The 22,125-nt window shown below is 45.6% G+C and overlaps 1 protein-coding gene across 10 annotated transcripts in view; it reads left to right on the top strand.

Annotated features, from left to right (window-relative positions):
* Positions 1-22,125, top strand: part of OSBPL3 (oxysterol binding protein like 3) — a 103,906-nt gene that overhangs the window by 64,931 nt on the left and 16,850 nt on the right. For 8 of the 10 annotated variants that reach the window (XM_088653492.1, XM_060280714.2, XM_088653487.1 and 5 more), the window contains one exon: positions 17,587-17,694. The exons of the other annotated variants lie outside the window; for them this stretch is intronic. In XM_088653492.1, the coding sequence (XP_088509618.1) occupies positions 17,587-17,694 (108 nt within the window). The remainder of the gene's footprint in view (positions 1-17,586; positions 17,695-22,125) is intronic. 10 annotated transcript variants of the gene reach the window in all.

Genomic DNA, 22,125 nt, shown 5'->3' on the forward strand with positions numbered 1-22,125 from the left:
ATGTAGGTGTAGTTCATTTTTAAAAGGCTGTTTTACTTTTATTGTGAAGATTTTTTTTATTTTTATTGTGTGGCGATACCCCGATGCCTCCCCGAGAAATAAAAACACTAGACACATTGCATAAGGTTAATGGGCATAGAAGGCCACAACTTTATTGATTACGGATGTAGAGGGGTATTGGCCTAGGCATTGGATCTAACCGACTATATCTGACTCCAGCCCGCTCTGCTGGCAGTCTGTGAAAGGTTAACCACCGTTGGATGAGTCCTGCGATGCACATCAACTAGGAGCTCATCCTGGGGCCACCGCTAGGGGCGTGCCCTCTGGCCCTCACCTACCACGGCTTCGGACTTGGCAACGCCCCCGGACTCCTTAAGGGAGTACCTTTCCGCATTTTGGGGGAGGTGATGGCCGCAACCTCCCCCCCACACCTGTACCTTCACGAGATAATCCAATGCCTACCGCCAAAACCCAAGTTGTGACGAGTAGCTACGAGGTAGGCGAAAACCACAAGGCCTGAGCCAATTTGCCAAGTGGGAAAAACTCCTACCAGGCCCCAATAGGCGACCAACCGTAGTCCATAGCACTGTCACGAAGAAACCCTGCCTACGTGGGGGAGGTGGGTGGGAGAAACGCAGTTGTTGAATCCAGAAGAAGCAAGGCAGAGTCTCTGCCGCGCTCTTGTTCAAATAGGCGAGCCGCGCCCCCCAGAGCGACCTAATTGGCTGTGCTAGGGGCGTGCCGCGGCAGGGAGATGACCAATGGGCTGGGGGGGAATGCTAACCATTCCCCCCCCACGTGAAGGCCTCGTGGCGCCCACAACATCTCCTCCCCCCGAGGTGGGGAAGAGACTTTGTGTGGCGATACCCCGATGCCTCCCCGAGAAATAAAAACACTAGACACATTGCATAAGGTTAATGGGCATAGAAGGCCACAACTTTATTGATTACGGATGTAGAGGGGTATTGGCCTAGGCATTGGATCTAACCGACTATATCTGACTCCAGCCCGCTCTGCTGGCAGTCTGTGAAAGGTTAACCACCGTTGGATGAGTCCTGCGATGCACATCAACTAGGAGCTCATCCTGGGGCCACCGCTAGGGGCGTGCCCTCTGGCCCTCACCTACCACGGCTTCGGACTTGGCAACGCCCCCGGACTCCTTAAGGGAGTACCTTTCCGCATTTTGGGGGAGGTGATGGCCGCAACCTCCCCCCCACACCTGTACCTTCACGAGATAATCCAATGCCTACCGCCAATCGAGCCCAAAGGGCTCGCCGCCAATACCCCCACAACCGCAACCAATACCTAATAGCAAAAGGAATGTCAGCAAGTCAAACACCATTTCCCTCATTTGAGAGGTGTATGCCATCAACACGGTACAGGGACGCCTTGCAAAAGGAATGTCAGCAAGCCAAACACCATTTCCCTCATTTGAGAGGTGAATGCCATCAACACGGTACAGGAACGCCTTGCAGTCATATGACTCCAGCCTGCTGCGCTGGCAGTCTGTGAAGGATTAACCACCGTTTTGTGAGTCCTTCAACTAGGACTCACCCTGGGGCCTCTCAGAATCCTATGGCTGGGCACAAGATAGTTTGTCCATTCAAAGCTGAAACCTTTCTGGTCACTGTGTCCATTTGAAGCTGAAACCACTCTGGCCACTGCCAGAACCAAGAATTTCCTTCATTTATCAATAGCAGCAGGGGTGTGAAAGTCGCACAAAATGTGTCTCTTCAGCAGTGAAGACCAAAGATAGTTCAAGATTTGGAAAGGCAGTCCCCAGCTCGACAAAGTCTTTAAAATCTTCGGTGCAAATCAACGCCTTTACAGTAAACCAAATCATTTCCACCGGGCTGCACCTCCAAGAAAACAGGGGGATTTTGTGAGGCGGCCCTGGCGGCCTTGGCCTACACAGCTGGCAGGAGTCTGTCCCAGCACTTCCATCTCCTTGTAAAGCAGGAAACTTTGACCCGTGGAGGTAGCCCCAAATTGGGACCCAGTCTCCAATCAAGGGCGCGCGCCTGGGCATGGTACTGTGATCAACCATCCAGATATTCACCGTATTATCTCCTGAGAACAAAGCAAAAGAATGTAAGTGATTTGCCGAACTCAGTTGCTTAGTCACATTGTGCAGCGGAGGTAACCCTTGTAAGCTTGGACTTCCATTGACCCAAATCTTTTATTCTCTCCAATGAGAGGCCCATGTGTACCACTGCTGTAGCAGACCGAATTCGGAAGGAATGTGCAGTACCACACAGGGACTCTTCCCTCTCCTGTCCATTTTTTGATTGACGAATGTGAAGCAATAGTTATGTATCGGATAGAATTAGGTCGGATAACCAAGTGCCCTTGACAGACTGGTCGGGGGCAGGGAGCTCGCACACCCATGCTGATGGATGATGAAGGGGCCAGGCGTGGGTGTCCTTAACTGAAGGAATTGCCTGGTGTCCTTTACCGATTCTTATTCAATTTTTTTTAAGCTAAGAGAGGAATAGCTGCTGTCAGGCTAGTAAAAGACTTAACCACACGTCCAGGTAACGCAGTCAGGCAAGGTATTAAAGCACCTGATCTGTGGCGGGAGGGCTGACTGTGCCTGATATCCCCAGATTTGCCCCATAGGCCATAAAATCTGAAAGCCAAAGGCTTTGAACCGAAAGTCAATGAAATCAGCCATAAGAGTGGACAGAGCCAATATGTCGCTTCTCCCACAGCCCATCGAGGGTAGGCATCACGATGCCGTTAGTAATTCCAGAAATAAATGTGCTGGTAAGTCGAAGAGAAACTTAAGGTGAAGCTGCACAATTGCGCAGAGTGGGAGTGACATCATCTTGGACCGCTTTGCAAGGGTACCGATGACAGCTCGATTATCCATCCCAAAGGAACGTGGCGATCTCTGAAGTCCTCCATCCAGGGTGAACTGGAACTATTATGAAAGAAACTTCCAAAGGTTAAATAGCATGCAATAGTAACCAGGCAAGCCAAAAGGCCACAAAGTCCGACACCAATGATTTTGGACCTAAGTCCATCACATCCGCCCAGGCCCTCTTATAAGATGTCACTACTCCCTCAGCCCGTTGAGGTATGTCAACGCAATGCCATTAGTAACCCCGGGAAAAAATTCTGAGAAGTTGATGATAAACTTAAGGCAAAGCTGCACGAATGCACAGAGCGGAGCGACATCCTCTTGGAATTCGACGCCTGCTCTGCAAGGACACCTACGACAGCTCGACTATCAATCCAAAGACAAACACAGAGATCTCTGAAGTCCTTCCACCAGGGTGAAGAGCCACTACAATGAGAAGAAACTTGGAAAGGTTAAATTGTATGTAACCGCCAACTTCATGCACCACTGGTGTCCATGAAGGAGCCCTGACTGAATCTGATAATGTGGAAAGAATTACCAATTGTCCTGCCAGAGAGATATCCCCTTGTAAAGATCCAAGAAGTTCAGTCAGGAGTACACCCATATGAAGAGGAATGAAGTCCAGCGGTTTACCCAGCCAGAAGCGCCCCGAATGGCCGGCCTGGCTTGCGAAGTTCAAGAGTCCCCAGAGACTGAAACCACCATATGCGTGCTAGGGGAAGTGAAGAACTCTGGAAGAGGGGAGTTTTGGATCTCGAAAGATCCAACAGCATAAACCCTCATATTGTGCTAATATATGCTGGGATTCCCAACCAAAAGTGAATGAGCTCTGAACTGGAATCCTGGCCTCAAAGACCTCTAATTTTATATTTAAGTAAGGCTGTTAGTGGTACACAAACCATGCCATCCTTAGCCCAAGGCTAAGCAGCCCAGCAAAATCATTCTCAAAATAACCTACAGGGCCCAGGACAAAGCGATAGAAAGCACGGATTGTAATATATGCTTTGTTGTTGTTTTAATTATTATTATTATTAATATGTATTATTGCAATAGTAACATTAATCCAATTATATTCGATACTAACAAAAGATATTTGAGATTGTAAATATCTGCACGGTGCTTATTGTTATTATTATTAAATATTAATAATTATTATTATTGGTGTACTTATTTCTTATTTAAAGCACTGTTTCATACTGCCATCAATGAGATTTGCAATGGGCAGAATGTACGCAGGCAATTAACGGGGAGGGAGTGGGTTAATCAGCAACCAAGCATAGAAACAGCCTGACGTGTCCCTGTGGTTCTAATCGAATAAATAAGATTGCAAACCAATATTGCTCTTGCCAAAAACAAAAACAAACAAACAAAAAAACAGTCACCAAACAATATGCCCCCGAGTATTGATAATATCTATGCTGATGACCAGCCAATGCCCCAATATTGTCTGCATCGCCTAGGAAGCAGGACCCCACAGGAAGCGGGGTTTATTCTCAATAATGTGACTCAATATTATGCACACTGACTGGATTGACAATACTTATTTATTTATTTATTTTAATTAAGAATGCTGAAGTTTGTTTGGCGTGGGCTTGGACACACCTGGACTAGACACCATTTAAAGCAGTCTACTGTGCATCCCGGACTCTCGCAGGGGACAAATCTGAATTCAATAACCAAAATTTTTAAGGATGTGGAATCTTTTAAAGGTGTGGAAAAAGTAGGAATATGGTAGGGTGCCCCTAATTCCATCAGAAAATTGTTGAAGGTTATGGCGTTATGCAACCCCCAAGCTACATCTGCTTCATAGAATCTGAGTTTTTGTTGTTGTTGTTTTTTGTTTGTTTGTTTTTTCCTCCCCTGGTGGTCATCTAGTCCAGCCCCCCGTATTGCAAGAGTATGCAGCTTCCAATATGGGAATTGAACCTGCAAACTTGGCGTTAACAACACTACTATCCTACCAACCTAGAAACAGTACCTCAGAGTTTGACTTGACCTTAGAGTTCGAGGGACCCTAGAGGTCATCCAGCCCATCCCCCTGTAATGCAAGAATATGCAGCCTTCCCCATATGGGGATGGAACCTGCGACCCTGGTTTTGTTTTGTGTTTTGTGTGTGTGTGTGTGTGTGTGTGTTTTGTTTCTTTCTCTCTCTTTTTCCCCCTTTTTTAAATATATATATCACTACTATCCTGCCAACCCAGAAACAATAACTCCACCTCAGGATGAGAACCAGAATCATACTCTATCGGCAAGGCGACAGCAGGAGCCCCCATTAGCTAAAGTGGTGCCAATGAACTGATTGGCGGCCCCTGGGGATGCCCTTTTTATTTATTTATTATATTATTACTTTCCAAAAAGGACACTATAAATCAAACCACCCTAAAGTACATTTATGCTGGGACAGTGAGTTGAATAGACTGTAGCCTTGGAAGGGGTCTGTAGGTCATCCAGTCCAACCCCCTGCAATGCATGAATATGCAGCTGTCCCACATGGGGATCAGTGTGCAACCTTGCCGTTTTAAGGCACCGTGCTCCAATCAACAGAGCTATTTCAAAGGGAATCTAGTACAGTATAGTGTATACTGGCCAGAAGCAGGCTTCTTCTTCTTCTTTTAGTGTGATGCCCACAGAGATGTAGGAAATAGAAGCAAGCAAACCGCAGCATAAAAGGAAAAGCCACTACCAGTTAAATTAACTCAAAATGTAAAAAGATCCTAAGCAGTCGTAATACTGGGATTTCCTTATGATGAAATTTACCCTAAAAGAAGTAAGGATACTGGGCTAAATGTGTGGTAGCATGACGAGAGGTACTGATTTTATTATTATTAATTTATTTACTTATTTATTATTACTGGGCTAAATGTGTGGTAACATGAAGAGAGGTCCTGATTTTATTATCATTCATTATTATTTAATTATTATTTTATTGTATTTTTATTCTGAAAGAGAATTTTGTATGCAGATGTAATAATAGCTAGCAGATGCCAAATTCAAATAATCAATCCACAGCTTAAAGAGGCTAAGGCAGCAAGTACTGTTTCTTAAACAATTGAGAATACAATACTGAAATAAAACGGGGGGGGGGGAGGACTTGCAACAGGAAGCATGTAACAAAATGTTAAAAGAACAGGTAAGCGTTTTATAGTAGCAAGCAACGTCTCACTTAAAGCAGGGCCAGATAATTCATAGCAGCTATACTGTGTAACAAAACTGCTATGGGCCTGATAAAACTTCCCCGCAGCTAAACTATGTAACAACTGCTGCTATTGGCAAAGTAAACTGCAGAGCAGCAAATATATCAAAAGGTCAGGCGATCTGGTCAGCTAGGCGATCAGGAAACAATGTAAGCAGGCTGACTGGAAACTGCTGGGCAATTAAGCAGTACTTAAGCAGTAATTACTGGATCCGACCCAAGACTGCACGGCGATCAGGGAAACAAAGAAACTGGGATTAAGGTGATTTTGCTGATAGGTAGAAACTGCCAAGCCCTTAAGCAGCAGTTCAGCCGGCTCTCTCATTTTTTATTTTACTTTCTACGCGACTTATTGGGAACCTTTGCGAAGCAAAAAACAACAAAGGGGACCCAGCAATCCTTCCCTGTCCCAGGGAATAGTCCGACACTGAGAGCAAAATTGGGAAAAGGGCTGGTAATCTGCAAACATAACTATAGCAACTGCAGTAATTAAGGCCAATGGCTCAGTGAATGGAAGCAATCAAGGGGAAATTTACCCCGCAATATCTATATCAGCAGCTCACAGTTAAGGGTTTTAAAAGCAGACTCTCTGTAGTTTGCGACCAGAAAAGGCAAGGAATTTTAACTTTTTGTAAACTTTGTGGCCACGTGTTCTATTAAAATGGCGATGCACACGTGCTTCATGGTCGTCTTGGCAACCCTCAGCAACTCGGCAAAGGGAAAAACATTCAGCAGTTCCCTCTAAGCCTTAAACACTGAAAATGTTAGCAAGCACAGGGAAAATAGCAACAGCGATTAGAACTAGCTATAAAAGGGGTTTAGGAGCAGCGAAAGGGGGGGTGGGGTGGACGATTTAACCACGATAGCAACAAAGTAACCCTCGGCAACACTCCCAAAGCTACTGAAGCACGAAGCTGCTAATTAAACAAAAGGCAACTAAATAGGTTGTGCTGCTCTGGCTTCTTTTGCAAAATTAAAGCAGAGGTGAATTATGCACGTGTTGCAGCAACCCGATACAAAACAAACACGCACACATTAGTCAAGGGGATGTAGAGGGGTTCGCTTTTTGTCTTTGTTTTTTTTTTTTTAATAATAATAAAAAAAGGTAGCTCGCAAGGAGGGGTTTTTCCCAGCGGCAGAGAGAAATACAAAGGGCTAAATGAAAACACAAGGCAGAGATGCAAATTTCCAGGCTGTCCCCCCCCCACACACCCCGCAAGCATACGATACCCTACAGCAGCTGCTCCTTGCTCTCACAAGATCCGTCAGGATGCCGAAGGAAAAAGGCATCAGCGACGATCCAGATCCGATGAGGGGAAACGCAGTTGTTGAATCCAGAAGAAGCAAGGCAGAGTCTCTGCCGCGCTCTTGTTCAAATAGGCGAGCCGCGCCCCCCAGAGCGACCTAATTGGCTGTGCTAGGGGCGTGCCGCGGCAGGGAGATGACCAATGGGCTGGGGGGAATGCTAACCATTCCCCCCCCACGTGAAGGCCTCGTGGCGCCCACAACATCTCCTCCCCCCGAGGTGGGGAAGAGACTTTCTAAAAAACAACAACTACAACTCATCACTGGAACATCTAGTATGTTCCCTGTCTGCAGTGCTCTGTGTTGGGTAGAATGCATTTCACACTTTCTTTCTTTTTGTGATAACAAAATCAGACAAGGTTTTTGCTAACTTGATGCTACTGCCACTAGACAACCTGGACCTTAAAACCAGATTACTCTTCTTCCTTAGATGCTCAATGACATTCTAGCATTCACCTGCTCTCCTTGCTCTGTTCTCTTGGCAAACCTACCATGTTGGCTTACAGCTTAGGTCCTGCTTTGGAAACCAGCCTGAGACCTGGGGAATATGAGAAGATGACTTACCATTTTATGTATTTTTATTACATGCATGGCTTTCTTCCCAGGAGGCATCTCAAAGTGATTAGCAGTGAAGTTTGGCTGTAGAATACCTTCTGCTTGGGCTGTCTGTGATGTGAGTCATCAGGTTAAGGGTTGTTAGCTTTGACAGGGGAAAGAAAGGCATCTGCTGCTCTCCTAGGTTAGAACATATGGCGTGCACTTGTAGTTGGAAGGCAGGAATGAATCAAGGACCGGTTAGCTTGACAGAAACGCATATTCAGCTGGAGTAGATGCAGAGTGGCAGCTACTGCTCATTTGACAGTTGCTTTCTGAACACTTTCAAGGTTGCAAGCATTTGGCTTTATCTGTACCTTAGGGCTCTGTGTGGAGCAGGATGAACTGGTAGGATCCTGTAGATCCAGGATCCAGCTTGAAGGGGGTGGGCCCTTTTTCATGCTCCCCTTAGGTATGTCACTGAAGCAAATAAAAAACCAAGTACATCAGGGAAAGGGGTTCTAGACCAGTCCTCTAGTTTTATACTTGCTCGGAAATGGTTGTGCAGAGAAGAATATTTATTTAAAAATAGCACTCCCTATCTGAAGGTATGCTTTCCATTTACCACTTCATGACTCTTATTCCCTCTTTATGTAGCTTGCATTTACTGTATAGGCCAGGCATGAATCGGAGGGCATCACTTCCAAGCACTAGTTCAAGTTCAGTTTCTTAGCCATTTTAGCCATGGACTTTTGTAAAGATGGATGAGGAAATGGCAACAAGCAACGTTAAAATTTTACTCGCTTTCTAGAATAAAAACAGCCGTAGAGTGCATAAAAGTGTTATGTATGGGAAGATTACTGTTCTTCAAAGGTCCCACGAAATCGAATTATAAAATCATTTAAAAACACAGTACCATTAAATCCCACGGCAAAGTAACCCCGCGCTAATGCTTCGTCCCATTTGTCTGGCTTAAATATTCTGCATCCTGCAGCTCTTGATTGCTGTACTGTACATTCTTGTTCTGGATGCAATACCTTGGCTTTTGTGAAGAGCTTTAAATGTGTGTTCGGGGGTTTTCCATAGAATAAAAACTCAGGCTGAGTGCCAAACTATTCAGCCATATTTTACGGAACTCTGTTGGAAGCACAGCCTTTCAGCTGCCTGTTTCTCCTTTCAGCTCTGCCCAGCCTTGGCAAGCTGGCATTTGTGCCTGAACCAGCAAAAATGCACAGGGGTTGTCAGTGGCAGATGGTTTCTCCCCCAAAGCAGGAATGCTACAAGTCCCACACAGACTTCTTAAGAAACTTCTTTCTGCTCCATCTTATCAAAAGCTTCTCTACTAAAGTTCCACCCATAGGTAGATTCTATCAGCCATAATAGCTAAATTAAGCTTCCAAGATCAGGGACATTATATCTGCAGAGAGGAGCAACAGTGAGTGTGGAACTAGATATGATTTGCCCTAGGCCCTAGTAGGACAACTAGTGAGGTGAGGTGAGACTATTCTCTGGACAACAAAGCAGGCACAAGGTATGGGTGGATTTCAAACCCCGAGCAGTTATCACTCTCTTCCCTGCCATTTGTTGCAGTCAGACATGCTCTGGAGTTATTTCCTCTCCTGCCCCTTTCTGTACAAGAAAAATGAGTTCAGGCAGTGTTATGAAGCAATACGGCAGGCATTTTTTCCTGCAACACGTCATGTAACTTAGCAGGATTCATAGCCACGAGGCACAGTGATGAAGTACTACCAGAAAATATTGTTTCATACCACATGTTTTTCCTGAATGTTTTAAGACTTGGTGTTTGGTGCTGTCTATTTAAGACACTCGGTCAAGCAGATTTTGTTGGTTTGTTTTTCTCTGTCCAAACATATTGGGAGGGAAGGTGAGCACCTTCCTTTTTCTTTCTTATCTCAGAAAAGAGCATTTATATTCTTCCTTCTCTTACTCTTTCACAAACAAAGTCTGTGATTATTGAGAGAGTAGTAACTGGAAACTACCCTGCACACAAACATATGCAAAGTGCACTCCAATTCTCTCCTTTCTCCTTGGTTCATAGTAGCTACAGCTAGTCAGTACGGCCAGATCAGTTACCGTAAACAATGGCTTACCTCCGAAATGGTTTGGGAGTCCGAAACAGGCCTTAGAATACTGTTTCAAGCTGCTGAATGCGCCATATTGCAGCTTGTTTTTTGGCCATGTAAATCTGCAGGCAGTGTTTTTTGTCTGACAAGTCACAGACAAGAAATGGCCTTGAAACACCTGGATGTATTCTTAGAAGAAATAGTGACTATAGCTAAACGTCTCCAGGAAATGCTAGGGAGGAAGAAGTGCTTGGCAAAAAAAAGGTGTAAACACGGTTGGCCCTGCCAAATGCCCCCCAGGAAGGAGAGGATACAATTCAAAAGCAGTTAATGAAAGTGGTCCTCTGGCGTTATTCCCAGCCACATAGGAAAGATTTGATGCCTGATGAGAAATGGATGCTTGGATTACCCGGGTAGGGAAGGAGACCCATCCCCCTTAACTACTGACTGGTTTCGAAGGCCACAGAAGGAAGGGCTGTGATTTTGCTCAGGGAAATGGAGTGTGTTGGGTTTCATGTTGGGCGCTCAATAATTCTAATACTCTGGTAAATGTTAGGTGTACTTCAAGCTATTTCTCCCCAAAGAACTATCACATTCAGTAAATAGAACTGGCACCAGCCAGGGAGCCAAAGCCCCTGTTTACTGCTGGACAGTTTTGACAGATTTTAAAACGTATTTTAAATTGTCTGTGTCTGGGGGGCAGGGGGCGGGTATTGATAGAAGAATGCGGTATCTTGATTTACAAGTGTTAAAGGAGGGCTTCAGCATTGCCTCCACATTCATAGCTTCTTGTTGACATCTAAGGTTATTAAAAGCCTGAAACAACAAATGCCATGGCATTTTCCTTTGCCGCTTCTTTAATGGCAACATCGAGTTGCTTTGAAATTTCGTTCTGTATATGTAAAAATGCCTAAAGATGGGACATGAGACAGAGTGGGCGAAAGAGTGGAATTTTATTATCTTGAGAAGAGTATGGAGCATCTCTCAACTATCTCAAAAATAAAATAAAATATGGAGACAGGGCGGGGATCCTCTGACCCAGGGGTCAGCAAACTTTTTCAGCAGGGGGCCGGTCCACTGTCCCTCAGACCTTGTGGGGGGCCGGACTATATTTTGAAGGGAAAAAAATGAATGAATTCCAATGTCCCACAAATAACCCAGAGATGCATTTTAAATAAAAGGACACATTCTACTCAAGTTAAAATACCAGGCAGGCCCCACAAATAACCCAGAGATGCATTGTAAATAAAAGGACACATTCTACTCATGTAAAAACATGCTGATTCCCGGACCGTCCGCGGGCCGGATTTAGAAGGCGATTGGGCCGCATCCGGCCCCCGGGCCTTAGTTTGGGAACCCCTGCTCTGACCCCTGAGCGGAATGCTTTCCATCCAGCCACCAGGACTCAACTACCTTTGGGCTACTGAGAGAAAGGAATAATAATAATAATAATAATAATAATAATAATAATAATAATAATATATTATTATTTATACCCCGCCCATCTGGCCGGGTTCCCCCAGCCACTCTGGGCGGCTTCTAAAAAAACAGAAATTCTAAAATACAGAAATCCATCAAACATTAAAAGCTTCCCTAAACAGGGCTGCCTTGAGATGCCTTCTAAAGGTCTGGTAATTGTTCTCTTTGACCTCTAGTGGGAGGGCATTCCACAGGGTGGGTGCCACTACCGAGAAGGCCCTCTGCCTGGTTCCCTGTAACTTGGCTTCTCGTAATGAGGGAACCGCCAGAAGGCCCTCGGAGCTGGACCTCAGTGTCCGGGCAGAACGATGGGGGTGGAGACGCTCCTTCAGGTATACAGAGCCCTGATGTGGATTGGGAAGCTGAGGTGGCTGATACAAGGGCTCTAAACCTTTCCCCTCAGCTAGGATCTCAGTCCAGATTAGGGGGCCCCACGCCTGCTGATTTGCATTGTCCAAAAAACAACCCCATCGATGCAAAGAGATCCCACAGCTCAGTTCCTTTCAATTCAAATCATTCTGGATCAGGCATCTGTTATGTGCATTGGTGAAAAAACCCCAATTGGAGTGTGTGTATTTTGTGTGTTTAGGTAAGTAGGTATGGATGGTGTCAGGGGACCTTCCTACAGGGAGGTTTCCCCCACTCCTGCTGACCAGCACTTCGCCCAGTGAAAGCAGCAGCAGCAGCGGGTCAGAGGGGAGGAATGAGGAAGTTAGTGGGATGGAGGAAGCAAGGCTCAGTGATGTGGGAGAGCCCTTGCAATGCCTTGACCAGCAGGTAGAGGGGAATACGCAGCCCCTTCCGGCGCCCGAATTAAGGCGCGCCACCAAACGTAAGGTCGGGAGGAGGCGTTTCGGGGTGCCCAAGCTCTTATGCTAGTCACATAACAGGAAACGTCCACTCCTGGATTCTGTTATCTCTGCACTGTAAATATTATGCACAATAAAACCGTTAAAGACAAGCACGGACTTGGGCATCTTTACTCGAGAGTAGCCACAACAACACCATTACAGTTGGCTAGTTGGTTAGATGGATGGATGGATGGATAGATGCACAGACAGACAGACAGACAAACAGACAGACAGAGAATTGTGTATTTGTACATAAAGGAGACTGAGTAGATCAAGGATTCCCAACCTTTTTTTGGCCATGCCCCGCCTAAGCATCTCTAAAATCCTGTCATCGTCGTCCTCCCAGTGACATATAATTATTATTCAAAAAGTGAACTCCTATTCACGTGGAGGAGGCCTAAAAGGCCATTAACTGTTAATAACTCATTCTCGAATTGCCCCCCCCCAAAAAAATCAAATTGCCCCCCTGCGGGGCATGTGCCCCACATTGGGAACCACGGGAATAGATGGTGGGTCAAGGGGGTGTTCTTGTTGAGACAGGTTGATAGGGATGGTGCTTGTGAGTGTGAGAAATGCCCACATTTGACTCAACCCCTGGGATCCAACCCCTGACACATTTCCCCTGAGCTAAGATTAGTCTGTAGCTGAATATAGATTAAACCACATTAATGGGCCATTTAAGGTTGTCAAGTCCTAAACTGACCAACTTGAGAGCCCAGGGGATTTTAGGACTGCACATTGGTTAATAGCATGACTTGCAGCCACAACAGGTTGTTTTATTGCCCAGGTAGAAAAGGTTTAACCCTTCTCTCCCCAGCCAGGACCCTGCCGATGTGATCCTGTTGCGGCAGTGAGTCTGAAGGGGGAAAGTCTTCCTAGTGCCAATGGGAGTTTTTTCCATTGCCTCTTGCAGCATGTGGGTCACTTTTCATCAAGTAGGATTAAACTTTACCTCCTCATGCACTGGAGTACCAATGAAAATCCAGGGATTGGGCTTATTTTTTAAAACAACAACAACTTGATATTACAGTTAGGCTCCAAGCCTAAAGGGAACTGGTACCTTTTTTATCTAGATGCATTTGGGATTGTGCTAGAAATGACCCCCTAAAGATCAGAGCAGAAGTCTTAATTAACCCATTTTTGCCTCACCTGATTTTATCAATAAAGGAGGGGCGGACATAGACACTTGGAAAATTCAGATGTTTTCAACTTTTCCATCAAGTTGAGATACCGTCCAAGCTCTGAAGATCTCAGGACATTTGTTATTCTGGGGACAAAGTCCCATCCATAGAAGTTTCATAGAATCATAGAGTTGGAAGGAATTCATGGCATTTGCAAGTGCATTTCAGAATCCACACTTCTGGTTGCCCCACCGCTTCTCCCTGGGGAAACCCGTGGTTTTTTGTGGAATTGAAGCAAATGGCAACCAGGTTTTCTGTGGATTTAGCACTATAAAGAGCAGGCTTTCGGGGGCAAAAGCGGCAGGGCAAAGGCAAAACCGCTTGCAGCCGCTCATGGAACTACATTGGCTGCCATTCATAGAATCATAGAGTAGAAAGGTACCCCGAGGATCATCTAGTCCAACCCCCTGCAATGCAGGAGTATGCAGCTGCCCCATATGGGGGTCAAACCCACAACCTTGGCATTATTAGCACCATGCTCTTAACCAACTGAGTTAATGCTACTTGTCCAGAGCTTGACAAGCAGAAGTGTGGGCGAGCCCTAAGTTTCATTCAAAATATGTCTTTTAAAAAAATAGCTAAGTAGAATAATTTAAAAATATAAATTCTCAAGTGATTCATCACACTTGCCCTAAAAACATATTCTTGTTTGAGGAAAGCAAGTGTTTACTCCCACTTGCTGAAGAGGCATGTTTGATCTTGCCCTGGTTATTCATAAATCAATTTTAATGTCAGTTCCTTACCGTGTTTCTCATATTTTAAGACATGTCTTATATTCTTTTTTACTCAAGAAAATAAGCCTATGGCTTATTTTCGGGGGTGTCTTATTTTTTGCCGAGCCCCAACTGAGCGGGAACCAGAAAAGACAGGAGCCCGCCGCCGACTTGGAGCTCGAGCCGGCAAAGGCAGCAGTGCGTGCTTTGCCGAGTTCCAACGGAGCGGGAACCAGCAAAGGCAGCAGCCTGCCGCCAGCTTGGAGATCGATGCAAAGACGTTTGCTCTCCATGCACTGAGCAGTGGCCCTCTCCCTATCTTTCTTCCACCTCAGTCTCTTTAACTTCTCTTTGTTTCCTTCTCGATTTTCCCCCTCTTCCCGCTCCCGTCCTTCCCTCCCGGCAGCGAACTCAGGCCGCCGCCAGAGCTAGAAAAGGGGGTGTATGCGCCTTCCCCGCCGCGCGGAACTACATCCCCATCAGCCCCCGGGCTTCCCTCTTCCTGAGTGTCAGTTTCACGCTGCAGGCAGGGAATTTAAAACAAAAGAGACTTCTCTCGCTCTTCCTCCGCCCCTCTCCTGCTGTTGCCGCGATCGACTCGTCCTGCTCCTTGCCGGGACTCAGGCGCTCCCTTCACTGTGCTTTTTGCTGGCTTCCTCGCGCGCGCGGGGGTGTGTGACTTGGGGGCTTTTCCATCCCGCCGGATTTCCCCCGCTCCTGCTTTTTTTTTTTTTTGCTGTCGGCTCCCCCCCCCCCAACTAGCTCTCTCTTTCTCTCCATCTCCACACCCACTTCGGCGGCCAGCCGGGGTCTGCGCGACAGCACAGCAAGAGCATTTTAAAAAGAAAAAGGGGAAAGAGAAGGGGATCTTTGTGTGCCCAAGAGACACACTGGGCAGAAGGGATCAGGTTAGAGCCAAGGAACAGAGCCAAGGAACCTTTGCCGGCTCCCGCGCGCTTTGCCGAGCTCCAACGGAGCGGGAACCAGCAAAGGCAGCAGCCCGCTCCGTTGGAGCTCGGCAAAGCGCGCGGGAGCCGGCAAAGGTTCCTTGGCTCTGTTCCTTGGCTCTAACCTGATCCCTTCTGCCCAGTGTGTCTCTTGGGCACACAAAGATCCCCTTCTCTTTCCCCTTTTTCTTTTTAAAATGCTCTTGCTGTGCTGTCGCGCAGACCCCGGCTGGCCGCCGAAGTGGGTGTGGAGATGGAGAGAAAGAGAGAGCTAGTTGGGGGGGGGGAGCCGACAGCAAAAAAAAAAAAAAGCAGGAGCGGGGGAAATCCGGCGGGATGGAAAAGCCCCCAAGTCACACACCCCCGCGCGCGCGAGGAAGCCAGCAAAAAGCACAGTGAAGGGAGCGCCTGAGTCCCGGCAAGGAGCAGGACGAGTCGATCGCGGCAACAGCAGGAGAGGGGCGGAGGAAGAGCGAGAGAAGTCTTTTGTTTTAAATTCCCTGCCTGCAGCGTGAAACTGACACTCAGGAAGAGGGAAGCCCGGGGGCTGATGGGGATGTAGTTCCGCGCGGCGGGGAAGGCGCATACACCCCCTTTTCTAGCTCTGGCGGCGGCCTGAGTTCGCTGCCGGGAGGGAAGGACGGGAGCGGGAAGAGGGGGGAAATCGAGAAGGAAACAAAGAGAAGTTAAAGAGACTGAGGTGGAAGAAAGATAGGGAGAGGGCCACTGCTCAGTGCATGGAGAGCAAACGGCTTTGCTGGTTCCCGCTCAGTCGGGGCTCGGCAAAGCGCGCGCTGCTGCCCTTGCCGGGTCCCGCTGGGTCGGGACTTGGCGCGGAGTGCCCTGCCATACCAGCATGTCTTATTTTTGGGGGATGCCTTATATTTTTTTGCCTTCTGAAAATCGTGCCATGGCTTATTTTATAGGGACGTCTTAAAATATGAGAAACACGGTATTACCATCTGAGAGTGCTTTCCCTGTCTTTCACGGGCTTTTGTAATGGGTTTGGCTACATGCCACTGCCACTAGAACTTTTCTATAGAAGCAGGGCTGGTTTATACTTAGTAGGCCTTACACTTTTAACATGCTGTCTTCTCCCGTCCCCTTTAACTGGTCTAAATTTGAAGATTGACAGGAGAAATGTCACCTTGTAAGTGACATTTTCACCTAGACGCAATAATGCCCATTATAGTTTTCTAACGCAAAGCACAGTAAGTGCTCACTGGTAGATGTTTAGTTATTTGGTGCATGGTGATCTGCAACAGAGAACCCTGTGTAGAACATAATTAACCAATGTAAATTCCAAAGTAGTTAGTCATACAGTATTCCGTTCTAAGGAAGCCAAAGGAATGTGAGGAAATGGGTGTTGCAATGGTTTGAGACGAAGATATAACCCAAAAAATAACATTATTTTTTTTACCAAGTACAGTGGTACCTCTACTTACAAATAACTCTACTTACGAATTTTTCTACTTACAAATGGAGCTCCGTCTGCCATCTTGGATGCGGTTTAGATAGGATTTTTTCTACTTACAAATTTTTAGATAGGGTTGCTTCGACTTACGAATTTTTTCTCCCAATGCATTCCTATGGGATTCGACTTACAAATTTTTTCGACTTACAAATGTGTGTTCGGAACACATTAAATTCGTAAGTAGAGGTACCACTGTATCTAATGAAGGGCTTATCTGAAGTCACTTGCTATGTCTTCTACCTTTGTACGTTCCAAAGGCGAACTTCAGTGTCTTCAGGTGAGGCAGGGCACACAATAACCACTTTAAATGTTACAGTGTGCAATAGGAGTACAATACAGTGGTACCTCGACTTACGAACAACTCAACAACCGAATTTTTCAACTTACGAATGGGGCAAATGGCCGCACGCTTACTAATTTCTCGACATCCGAACGGAAACTGCGGCGGTTTTAGATAGAGTTTTTTCGACTTACGAATTTTTAGATAGGGTTGCTTCGACTTACGAATTTTTCCGTTTCCAGTGCATTCCTATAGGAAATCGCGTTTCCAATGGCGCTTTTCGACTTACGAATTTTTCGACCTACGAAGGTGCCTTCGGAACGGATTAAATTCGTAAGTCGAGGCACCACTGTAGTTTCATTTAAGCCCAATGTTAACCGCACCTTTTGTTTCTAGAAATTAGTATAAAATATGTAGCACAGTAAGTTTCTAAGCAACTAAAGTGCAACTCCCCGTCACCTAAATCTGCTCTTTACTTTAGAGGAAAGGAGAAACTCTTTGAATTAATTGACGGTGCAAAAAGAGCCATAAAGAAACATGTGGGGTTGGGTTTTTTTTGCCTTTCAAATATCTTTAGAGCACTAGACTATCTGTGTTTTGAACCATAAAGGCAACCATATAAGATCAGCTGAGACACCTTAATAGCCCAAATGTACTTTTTTTTTGTCTTAAACATTTCAGGCCATAGCACAAAACACAGATCTTAAAGACCGGTTACGCAGAATACATGCCGAATCTGTGCTTCTTGATTCAGCAGCTAATGCAAAATCCAGCCCTGATTTGGCAAAGGTGGGTATAGATTTTTCTGCCCTGGTTTGGCAAAGGTGGGTATGGATTCCCTGTCCTTCTGCAAAGCTGCTTGCTGCATCTCCCCACCCACCCACCTCAGCCCAACCAATGCCTTGCTTCTTTTCCCACCCTATTCAGCTGCTCCTTTTCCTGTGCTTATGACTCATCTGTTGTGACATGAATTATTGTGCATACTTCCCATAGAACAGCTTTATTTCCAAGCATGTTTTTAGTGCTTTTTGCTGACAGCCTAGTAGTTGTTGCCCTTCCGCTGCTAGAATTTTGTTAGCAAAAGTTGTCCTGTCATTTTCTTTGGTGTCGCTGAACAGTTTTGTGTCTCTAACTAGTTTTCTATAGTTCCTTCCATTACAGCTTTTGCGCACGCTCTCTCTCTCTCACACACACCCCACGTGTCATGAGACACGACTTGCATTCTGTTTTGTAAATAGCCAAAGTAGAATATTTCAACACTGCTCATCAGCCTGAAAAACACATCTCTCAAAAGCTACTGAAAAAGAAAGTGCTATAATATGCCAATGTGCCACCACCATGCCAGGTTTTGGAAGAATAAGGTGAAATCGCAAAGCATCACTGGAGCTGCAGAGTCTCCCTGCCAGTAGCCAATTTTACCTCTTTGCTTGAATGTCTTTTTGGCACTTGCCACTGCGATTTCCATCAAGCTGAACAGAAATATATTTATAAATCGTAGCAGGTAGATGGTGGCTATTTTAATATGAGGGAAGCAGGGCTGTGTTACTTACAACACACTTTCTAAATTTTGACTAGCGCAAGAACTTAGTCTGATCATATGTAATAATTTTTGAGGAGCCAGATAGAAATTGGTAGGCTGATTTAACACTGATTGACATTTTGAGTAAACAGGTGGTGCCAGTGAGCACCTCATGATTAAACTCTGGAACGTACAGTGTTACGACTTGGAAGGGAGGAAAGATCGAAAATTAATGGCCTTGTTTGCACATAGTGCTGGGCCAGTAGTGCTTCCTATGTACTTTTTTCACTGATAACACAGAGACTTACAGTAACACCGCAATCACAAGAGGCAGCAGAGAATGCATTCAAGGGCTGCGACAGCCGCCAACTTAGATAGATGGTTTTAAGAGAGGCTTAGACAAATTCATGGAGGACAAAGCTATCAATGGGGCTAGCCCTAATGGCTGCTAGCAATAGTTTGCTAAGGTGTACCTCCACAGGCAGGATGTCTTTGAATGCTAGTTGCTGGAAATGGCACGGGATGGGATTACCATTGTGCTCAGGTGAACCTTGTGGGCTTCCCATGAGCATCTTTCCCACACTCTGAATATCACGCTTTGTGTGTTCTTACACCCCCACTACGTTCTGTCCACAGTAATAGGCATAACATAACCATATGGGATGCGGGTGGCGCTGTGGGTTAAACCACAGAGCCTAGGGCTTGCCAATCAGAAGGTTGGCGGTTCGATTCCCCACAACGGGGTGAGCTCCCATTGCTCGGTCCCAGCTCCTGCCAACCTAGCAGTTCAAAAGCACGAAAGTGCAAGTAGATAAATAGGTACCACTGGGGAGCCAGTGTGGTGTAGTGGTTAAGAGCGGTAGACTCTTAATCTGGGGAACCGGGTTCGCGTCTCCGCTCCTCCACATGCAGCTGCTGGGTGACCTTGGGCTCGTCACACTTCTTTGAAGTCTCTCAGCCTCACTCACCTCACAGAGTGTTTGTTGTGGGGGAGGAAGAGAAAGGAGAATGTTAGCCGCTTTGAGACTCCTTTGGGTAGTGATAAAGCAGGATATCAAATCCAAACTACTACTTCTTCTTCTTCTTCTTCTTCTTCTTCTTCTTCTTCTTCTTCTTCTTCTTCTTCTTCTTCTTCTTCTTCTTCTTCTTCTTCTTCTTCTTCTTCTTCTTCTTGTAAGGTAAACGGCGTATCCGTGCTCTGCTCTGGTTTGCATGACCTGGAAGCTGTACGCCGGCTCCCTCGGCCAGTAAAGCAAGATGAGCACCACAACCCCAGAGTCGTCCGCGACTGGACCCTTTACCTTTTAACCATATTGGGGGGGGGTAAAAATACACACAAGGGCACAATTTTAGCTGTGAGTTAATTCTTTAAATTTATATTTTTTAGATTCGTGCCAAAATGCTTCATTGATTTCGTGCAAATTTTAAAATATTTTTCTTTTTTAAAAAAACACATCTTGTTAAAACAACACTATCCATAAAGAATTATAAGAGAGGTGCGTGAAGAGAAGAGACGTGGCAAATAGGGCTCAACCTGATGAAAAGTTTTAAAAGGATGGAAGGATTTGCACTAACTTCTTCATTTGCAGAAACTCTGCTACTGTTTCATTTTCATTTTTATTTTTTAAGTCGCCGTTTGTGAATGTTCAAAGGAAAGGAGAATGTTCAAAGGCAGGAGAACAACTGTTGCTCACTTTTTAGAGGCTGTCTGTGTGATGTTGTCATGTAGCAATTCCAGAACTTACTTTGATTGTTGGTCAGGATGATAGGCATAGACTTCACCAGTTCTGAACAAGTGATTTGATTTATTAGACTTGTATATCAATTTATACTTTTTTTAATTAAAAAAAAGAAGTATCAAAATGGTGTACAATATTTTTAATACACCGAAGCATGATAAAACATATTAACATAGGAAACTGCCACATACAGAGTCAGACCAATGGTCTGTGTAGTTAACTGTTGTCTACACTGGCTGGTAGCAGCTCTCCAGCAGGAGTCTTTCCCAACCCTACCTGGGAAGGTCAGGGATTGAGTGACTGTAATAACAATATCACTGAAGCTGCCCAGGATGCTTAAAAATAATAATTATGTGGCACTGAAATCATAGTAAAGTAGACTCCAGGCATCCCTATCTGGGAAGCTCATTGAAAAGACAGAGAAGGCATATTCTCTAGTCACCCATTCTCCATACTTATTTTGGAGATGGGACACAGAAAGGGTGTGTCCCAGAGGATGAGCACAGAGTCTAAGCAGGAAAAGAGACGATCCTTTAGGTATTTAGGTATTGGGGTTGAAGTGAGGCTGGAGGGGAAGAAGTGGGAGTTCACAGTTTAGAATTAAAAGATGTTACCAACAGTGGCTGGTTTTTTTTTTATCCGTTATTTTCATCATGCATGCCTGCAAAAGACATCTGAAGCGACAATGCTCAATTACTTTTAGAGAAGCTGATAAACGTTAGCCCACCCTTGGTCTGGGTGTATTTCATTTTGCAGCTGAACCATATGACATTACATTTATATTAGAGTTTGTAATATGATGTTCCAAGCCCAGGTTTTGCAAAATGGGTTTTGAGGAGGCATTGATTTTTCTGTTCCAAGAGATGCAATTGATCTGTTTTGGATGGAATGTTGTTGGTGAATTATCCTTCACAACCATATATTTCTGATTGCTAAAGATTAGTTGTCTTCCTTGAGCTGCAGGAACGGCGCAGAGTTCTTAGGCGCAGTGTCAGGACTTTAGCCTCCCATCAGTTTTGAACTGAAAGCCTGAGGAATATCGGGCAGTGGCTTAACTTGTGAACCACCACTGAGCTCCGTTGAAAGCAGAGAGCTTCAGGGAATAAGCTTCATCTGCCAAGGAAGCTTCCCTTCCACTGGTGGGGCAGAATTGGTCTGCTGATGCTCCATTAGCTCTGTAAAATCTTCTGGTTCAGGACTGTTAACCATCTAAGTTATAAAGTGACAAGCTCTTACTATTTGCAGGCTTCCTTTCTTCCCTCTCTGTTTTTGTCTCCCCTCACCATTGGCTGTGCAGAAGCTGAGTCTGATGCACAGAAAACGTTAAAGAATCCCAGTGCTGGATCATTAAATGCAACTTCTTTACGTCGTTTGTTTCTCATCCTATACAGTGGAACCTCAGTTTTCAAACGTATTCTGTTCTGGAAGACCGTTTGACTTCCGAAACGTTCGAAATCTGAGGAGCAATGGGCTAGCTGCAAAGTCAATGGGGGGGAAATGAAAAATGTGCCCCGGAAGCCGTTCGACTTCTGAGGCACGTTCAAAAACGGAAGCGATTGCTTCCAGGTATTCGGCATTCAAGTTCTGAATCTTTTGGCTTCCGAGATGCTCGAAAACCAAGATTCCACTGTGCCAGTCTTGCCTAACCTAGAACCCTCCAGATGTTTTGGACTATAACTCGCACCATCCCTGCTCAATGGCCTTTCTGGCTAGGACTGATAATAGTACAAAACATCTGGAGAGCACCAGGTTGAAGAAGGCCATTGGTGAGAAGTTAACTTGCCTACACCCCAGACCTCTCTTCTAGTGGTTGTAAAGCAGGAGTAGGGAGCTTATGGGTTCTCCAGATCTAGTTGGATTCCAACTCCCACCTGCCCCAGCATGGCCTACAGTCAAGGATGAAGGGAGTTGTACTCTTGCAACATGGAGATCCACAGGCTTCCTACCCTTGCAATAAAGCAT

This window comes from Zootoca vivipara, chromosome 11 (genome assembly GCF_965207765.1).
Source record: "Zootoca vivipara chromosome 11, rZooViv2.hap1.1, whole genome shotgun sequence".
Lineage (NCBI taxonomy): Eukaryota > Metazoa > Chordata > Lepidosauria > Squamata > Lacertidae > Zootoca > Zootoca vivipara.